The sequence below is a fragment of the Cyrtonyx montezumae genome, unplaced genomic scaffold (assembly GCF_038088225.1).
Source record: "Cyrtonyx montezumae isolate F1298 unplaced genomic scaffold, pur_monq_1.0 scaffold_30, whole genome shotgun sequence".
Classification (NCBI taxonomy): Eukaryota; Metazoa; Chordata; class Aves; order Galliformes; family Odontophoridae; genus Cyrtonyx; species Cyrtonyx montezumae.
Window position 1 is genome coordinate 11,836,205 of NW_027072035.1, and position 7,670 is coordinate 11,843,874.

General features: G+C 34.5%; 1 protein-coding gene across 1 annotated transcript in view; it reads left to right on the plus strand.

Moving 5' to 3' along the window:
* The window catches only part of DTWD2 (DTW domain containing 2), a 64,039-nt gene extending 57,198 nt beyond the window's left edge, over positions 1-6,841 (plus strand). The window contains exons 5-6 of the mRNA XM_065744138.1: positions 3,322-3,450; positions 6,491-6,841. Of these exons, the coding sequence (XP_065600210.1) occupies positions 3,322-3,450; positions 6,491-6,661 (300 nt within the window). The 3' untranslated portion in view covers positions 6,662-6,841. The remainder of the gene's footprint in view (positions 1-3,321; positions 3,451-6,490) is intronic.
* The last annotated feature ends 829 nt before the right edge of the window (positions 6,842-7,670 follow it).

Below are 7,670 nucleotides of genomic sequence, written 5' to 3' on the forward strand. Positions count from 1 at the left end.
GGTGAAAAGATAAAGAAATTGACATTAGGAGAGGACTGAGGATGATACTCAAAGTTTCTGCAGAGCTTCTAGTCACACTATGTAAAATACGAGCAGAATCCACTTGCCTGCCTTAACTGCCTGAATTCTGAAAAATTTCAGTCGGCAATTAGTTGACCACATCAAGGCCAGTCTTTGCTTTCCTTAGTTCTCAACAGCTGAACTGGACCCACTAGGATGTTATGTCCAAAGCGTCTCCAGAGAAGTTCCTGAAGAAAAATGCAGCCCTGAGAAATTACGAAGGACCAGTGTTTCTACTGTGACTGAAATGCTCTGCAAATGCTCAAAGACACTAGAGAACAGTGTGTTGGCAGAGAAGCCTGCATTCAGCAAATTAGTGTAATGGGGTGTGAGAACCACTAGCGTGCAGCTTTCGGGAAACCCTGGGTCTTGAGTTACATATAGAAAACTTTGTTGTATGTGTTGTACAGATACCCTAATTTCAGAGTCTTGGCTAAATTCCAGTGAGTTATTTCCTTCAGCTTATCTAAATTCCTCTATCTAATTGGAATTTGTTTAGATAATCTCCATCTTCTGTCTTGTGCTGTTTATTCTGATGAACAGTGTTAAATGGACTGCTGTTTTCTCAACCTGACATTGCTGTATTTTGTTAACAAGTGAAAATATTCCAAAGTATGCATATGATTTGCAAATTATTTTGTCTAGCTAAAAAATAAAAAAGTTAATTTTTTATCACTCTTTCTTCAGCATTTTATTAAGAACTGATTATAAAACACTGTGGTTCCTTTTCTGAAGTGTACTTAAATATATTGCTTATGTACACCTATTCTCAAATTCTGAAGTGTAATGCTGGGGTAGACAGTCTGATTTCATTTACACTAACTGTTTCCTTAAGTTAGAATTAATTTTGTTCAGCTGGATTTAAGATACACATGTAACAGTAATCTGTCTAGATCCTGGAGAACTTCCTGAAGTGACCTTGGGGACCATTAATTTATTGCCTCAAAATGCAAGGAAAGGATTAGGCTGAAGAGGTTAATGTCATCCTCCTCCCAGCCACGAGTGAGCACGGTAACCACTTGTTTCCATCCTCTCATTATCCCCAAGAAGGAATAAGGAATTTGATTCCTGTTGCTGTTAGAAGTGCAAATTTGCATTTCTGTACAATGCCAGCTGTTTGAATTCTGTACTTTACAGACTTTAGGACTTCAGAGTGTAAGAGTGAAGGCAGCATTTCTTCCCTAAAAGTTGCTTTGCAGTCATGACTAATTTTCCCCTCTCCGGAATACTTATGACTTAAAAGTTATTCTGCACTACCCTCAAGCAATGAAATACAGAAACTAGCAGATAGAAATTTTTCCAGACAGCTCTTATAAAGACAAGAATAAAAAAAGGCTTAAGACACTGTTGTCCTTGTCTGAGGTAGGGGGAAGGCAGTGCACCTTCAGGTGAAGGTACATTTCAGATGAAGTCACTGTGGAAGCACCGAGTGAAGACAGTGATTGTCTGATGGTGAGAAAGTGGAGATAGGTATCTGCTCAGTTGCTCAGGCTAGTCCTGGGGCAGCAAGGTTTGTGTTGGAGTCAACCCATGGTTTTGTTTGATTCTGTTCTAAGAAGTTAGGAGGGACTAAAAACTCCTGTTAGCAGAGATTGGTGTATAATCAAAATTAACTACATCTTCTGGACATCCTTACATGATTTCAGAAATGGAAAGTAAGAATAAAGTAAACCTTTATAACAAATAGAATATGAATGAAATAACATGAATAATAATGAATAATCAATGAAATGGAATAACAAATGAAAATACAAAAATGTTCTTTTCATTTTTGTTTACTTTTCATTATATACACTGCAGTGTAAATTCTGTGTTTTCTATTCTTAATCTGTTTTGCCTTTTTCACTTTGTTGTACTATAATATAAAATTGGAGGAAGTAGTTGATAAGGGCAAGTATGTACCTTTGTAAACAACCTCTCCAAACTAAATAATCCATACTAGTGACTTTGTAAACATAATGATGCATGCATATTTTTGTCCTTCAAGGCTATCCAATAAGAAGAAAAGCATTTAAAAAAAAAAGTGACAAAGCATTTTTCTCTAACAGAAAAAGTCAGGACCTTTTGTCTCAAAATTACATTTTTCTGTTCTCCTATTTTTGTGTATATTAAACTTCTATAATTAGCTTATTTTGCCTTTTTCTGAATGGCTTTGCTATTGTATTTGTTTTTATTAGTTCCCATTAAATTGAGGCCAGTGGAAGTATTAGAATTTGGTCTAATTCGCTCAAGGTTTCCCTCTATCTTGGAGGTTTCATTTTATGAGTGAGAGATCTCAAACTTCTAAGGTGGGGTAATTATGTGTGATAGAGATGAGATAAAATGATAGACTACAAATAAAAAGAGGGAGAAGTCTGAATAAAATTAATAATGGTGAAAAACCTCTGGCGAGGAAAATTGGAGCAATATTGTGATAGCCAGGAAAAACGGTAACTCATTTTCCATAGAAGATGGGAAAATAAACAGTTTTTAGGATGAGATTCAGAAAGGGACAATTAATTGATTTGAACTTTAATAGTAACTCATTAAAGTTTGTTGCACCATGCTATATTTTATAAGAAACTCAAAAATTAATGACTGTTCAGAAATGCAGTAAAAGCTTTTGAAGCTAATGAAACAGACAGTGTATTGGTTGAATGAAGTTTCTTCCTAAAATTTTTTTAATTATGAGTTAGTATAAAGTGGCTATTGCTTGACTCAGAGCCAGTAAATCAGTTTTAAACATGCTGTAGAGATAAGCAGATTGCTGTAATCAGTGACCTAAGGATTTATGTGATTTCTTTCAGAAAATTACCATTTTTAACGTGGAAATAGTGTCAGTTATTTTATGGTATGATGTGTATGTATAGGGTACTGTATGGAATCATTTTTGTGTTAGAGTGTGCAATAAAAAAAGCATGTGTGGATGATTTTTGTTATAGAATGTGCATGACAAGTGTAATTGGTAGCTGAAGTTGGTTTATTTTCTTGGATTTTTACTTATGGAAAACACAGAAGAATAAAAACTTACAACCTTCGTTTCATTCAGTCCGTCTCTGATATGCACGTATGTTTTCAAGTGTTTGTACAATAATGAATATGCAGTTCTTGTTTCTGATGGTGACTGGTAGGCTATACAGATTATAAGGTCACTGGGTATGGGGGGGCAAAAAAGAAGGCAACTGACTTCAGAGGAGAAAGTGCTTTCTTTTGCTTATGCAGTGAAGAAGTATCTTGTTTGCTATGCTGACCAGTTCATTTTAGTCATTTGCTATTTTTCAGGTACAGTTAAAACCCAACATTTCAAGTCAATATGTAATTCGTACACAGCCAACAAACACTTGTCTCTCTACACTTGAGTGTGCAGCTGTTGCTCTTACTCTCATGGAAAAAAATAAGAGTATACAAGAGGTATGTAACTAATTTTAAATACTTGAGTTTTTCTGTTGTGAATAGTAGAGTGGCAGCAGAATTACTTAGCTGTTAATACAACATTTGACTATGCAGATCTTAAGGGCATTGTGTTTGGCAGTTTTGTTCCATAGCAAACTGAAAAAAGGACTACCAATAGAAACTACCTTTCTTCAGATATTTGTTAGCTTTAGTATTTTGAGATTTCTATGACTCTTGTAATGCACAGAACTCTCTTTAGTTTTCCTATGCTGTATTTAACATAGCTGTCAGATTGCTGAGGGAACTTATTAGATTTTCTGTTCTTGATTGCTTTGACAATTTTGTTTTCAGAACTTTAAATGATGGCTATTTTTTGTCTTGTCTCGTGGTGGAATGAGATCGCTCTTTGGCAACAAGGTGTTGTCTATTCCTGGGGAGAGCTCACAGATAAGAATCTTGCCTTTATGATGTTAAAGATACCAGTGATAGATCATTGCCTGTAACAAAATGTATTTAGTGCTGGAATATTCATCATGGATAAATGCAGAATTTGTTTTACAGACCAGTTTTGCCTTTGGTAATGCTTCATTTTGTATTTGGAGTAGTTCATTGCTCACTGATACCAACTGTTACATTCCCAACTTGTATCCTCAGTTCCTGTTTTTGTCTTTTTTTGCCTTTCTTTTTCTTTTCTTCGTTCATCTAGTGCTTTCCTGAGGCAATTCAACTTCTACAGGTTTTCACTGTGCTGTCTTAAGGATACTTTTTATCAAACTTCCCTTTTGTACTGTGTGGTTTTCGGTTTTGCTTTTTCTTGATTTGAATTCTGTCTTTCATGTACTTGCTAGTCAATCTCCCTTTTTCTCTTCCCTCTTTTTTATTTGCTATTTCTCTCTTGTAGCTTTTACATATTTTTTAACTCAGCAGTCTCAGTTTTGTCCAGTTGAATAAAGGTCTCTAGAGATGACTAAATTGAAGACTTAGTCCAAAATAGGAATAATATTGTGGTGTATGTTGTATGTGTACATGGTACATAGATGCATTGTGATAGTAACCTCCTCCCTTCTTTTTGATATTTTTTATTACAAAACTTCAAAGCAGATGATATAGATGGTTTCCCTTATATGTATATTATAATCTGGACACAGATTTGATTTATTTGATGCGCAGTGTTAGCTTACTGTAAGTTCTGTTGTAATATGTGGAATTTACATAGTGTACTCTTATGTTACTGAAGTTATATTTACTCTAGTATGATAGGCAATTTAGAAAATATTAGTAAACTTGGGAGTGATTATAAGCTCACATCAATCTTTAATTTTCTTGAAGTCAAAAAAGCATGGTAGTAATTGGGTAGTGATTTGTTGGTATTGGATGACATTATAGGCAGTGTTTGGAATCAAATTTTTGAACTGGGTCTAGAAGGTTTTGTGCCTTTGACTTTATTCTGCTTCTTCTCAACAGAAGGTAAGCATAAATAAAGTTGGGACAGGTTATTTATCTTAAATCATACATCCTATAAGACATTTTATGTGTGTTTGTATACATGTGCATACCTTTAAAAGTTTATTTACATCATTTGAGATCAAATACAAATTTGTCACATTAAGTTGTTATATCTGACTTCTCTTTTAAATATTTCCATCAGTCTCTACATTGTCTGATAGTGGGGAGTGGTGTTATTCCAGATACTGTCAGTTGGAAGCTCTTGAGAATTACTATTTTGATAACAGTTTTGTTTTTTTTTTAATGAAAACTACTTCCATGACGTGAGAAAAATTTCAAATTGGCTTCAGTAAGTTTCTGTTCTTCTTAATTAGAATATTCAAGTACTTAAATACCTGTAAGTTTATAGTTATCTTGTTCAGTTAAAATCTGAGTTTAAAATTACTGAGTTGATCACAGTCTTTGAGAATGACTGGTGGTAGACTCTAAGAAGTTGAAATTAATATTCTGATATGATCAATTTGCTTAATAGTCTCAAAATATTTACTGAAGACTAATAATCACGATATTTTTAAATAGGTAAATATGATCTGATTTCAAAGAACAGCAAGGTATTCTGTAACTCAAAAAAAACCAACAACCAGTAGCTGATCCTGTTCGAGGTAGACAATTAAGTATCTTAGTGCATGGAAAATGGTAACTTTTCCTTTGCAAAAGCTATCTTTCAGACTACAGGCTTGCAGATAAATGCTTCTGTAATCCTGTTCTACTGAACTCCAGCACTTCTGCAGACAGGGAATGTGACCCACTGGCTTGTGTCTTCCTGCAGCACTTAGGTGTCATCTGAAGAATTTGGGTCATAAAAGTGCTTCAGTTAAAGTTTTTCCTAGATCAAAGGAAGCTAATTGAATGTTAGCCTTTTCCTTGCAGGTTTTGATTGCACTAGTCTGCAATGAAAGAGATAATGTTATTTTTGACTTATATTGGTAATAATAAATTTAATAAGCCTTTTGAAACAGATCTAATAGAGCATCGAACCCAGACAATCAGAAACAAAGAACCCACAGTTAGTAACCATTTGAGTTAAATTGGTTTTAAGTCACTTAATTAATTCTACATAGTATCACTGAAAGGAAGCAGGGATGAAGTCTAGTCCCCAGGATAGCAGTCTAGCTACCTTGATCATGAGACCACTTTCAACCTTGCCTTCAGTGTATTTTCATGCAATAACAAGCAGTTCTTTACTCCTACCTTTTTTTATTACTGCTTTGCTGAATCACAGCAATGGTTATAGTCTGTTGCTAAGGTCAAGTTAAAACCATAACTTAGAGAATGTAGCTGGAACTGAAGATGGAAGTCTCTGTGACCAAGGAAGGAGTAAGGAACCACAGAAGGTAGGTGGATGTGTTGCTTTTTTTTCCCCCCTACTCACGGATGTTCTCTGTGGCTCCAAGGGTTCCAGCAAGGTTGTAGTTCATCTTTTTTTTTTTTTTTAAAGTAGTTCTGGAATAAAAGCCTTGAATAAATGATGACTCCGGGACAGATTACTAGAAGATTGAAATGATTGGTTTTTTTTTGTCTCTCCCTTCTCCCTCTCCCGCTTTTTCTGCAGACTATACTCCGTCCTCTTCAAGCTTTGTGCTCTTTCCAGCTTCAGCATGGAGCCCAGATCCATCACAGCAAGGAGCATCTTCTCAAAAATGGCTTATATGACAAGCCAATGCCAAAGAATAAACGCAAACTCAGAAGAATGGAACTTTTGTTAAATAATATAAAAATATAGGAAAACTACCTACCATACAGTGAAATTTTTTTGCAGCTATTCCATGAATATGGATCTGAATTTAATCCAAGCAGTTGCACATACTGTAATAAAGCAAATTCTAGGTTCTTCATAGTAAAGAATTTACCTCCAATACAATGAGCAATTCTGGACAGGCTTATTTATGCCTTTGTTTAGATGACTGAATATCACCTTCATTTCCTTTAGAAAAAAAGATGAAAATTCTGAGCTTGATTTAGTTATGCTATCTCTTGGGTGAATAGTGTGATCCTCAATAGAACTGGATACATTTCTTTTGGAGAAGTTTAATCAAGAAACAGAATGTCAAAGGAATGGACTGGGAAGACTTTGAATTTAGAGGAGTACAGAATTTCTGTTATTTTAATTTCAGAATCTAATTTCTGAAGGTTTTCAAACATTTAATTCCTTACGTTATTTAGGTCACTGAGCATGAGTCATGTTTTTTATACAGTTCTCTTCAATGATGAGGTTTATATTTTGTCCCTTTTTAAAGTGTGTGTATATTTTACAAGTTGTCAGGTTTAGTTTGTCTCTTAAACTTAGTTGTTTAAATTAGGTCCACATATATTCTTATCTCAACCTTAATCCTTGTGGTTAAAAAACAACAACAACAACAACAGACAAAACAATAAACTGATTGCAGAGAAATAATTTTTTGAATTATAACTCAGGTGCTAAAACTAGTTTCTTTTCTGAAGAAATGGGCTAAAGGGACGTTTTAAGCTTCAGACAAGCAATATCAATACATATCCATACCCTTACTAACAGCTGTTAGGACAGTAAAAGGATTTAAACAAGCCCTGTGTGGACAGCTCATTCAGAAGTATGATGCAATGACAGAATGTATTTGAGTACAACCTACTACTGGCATCTTTGCGAATCTGTTAAGTTTCTGTGTGTTCTTTAACTTCTTTTTCTCTCACCAGTGATGTCAGTGTACTAATGATTCTAATGAAAATTACTAGAAACAGAAAAATTGAGTATTTTT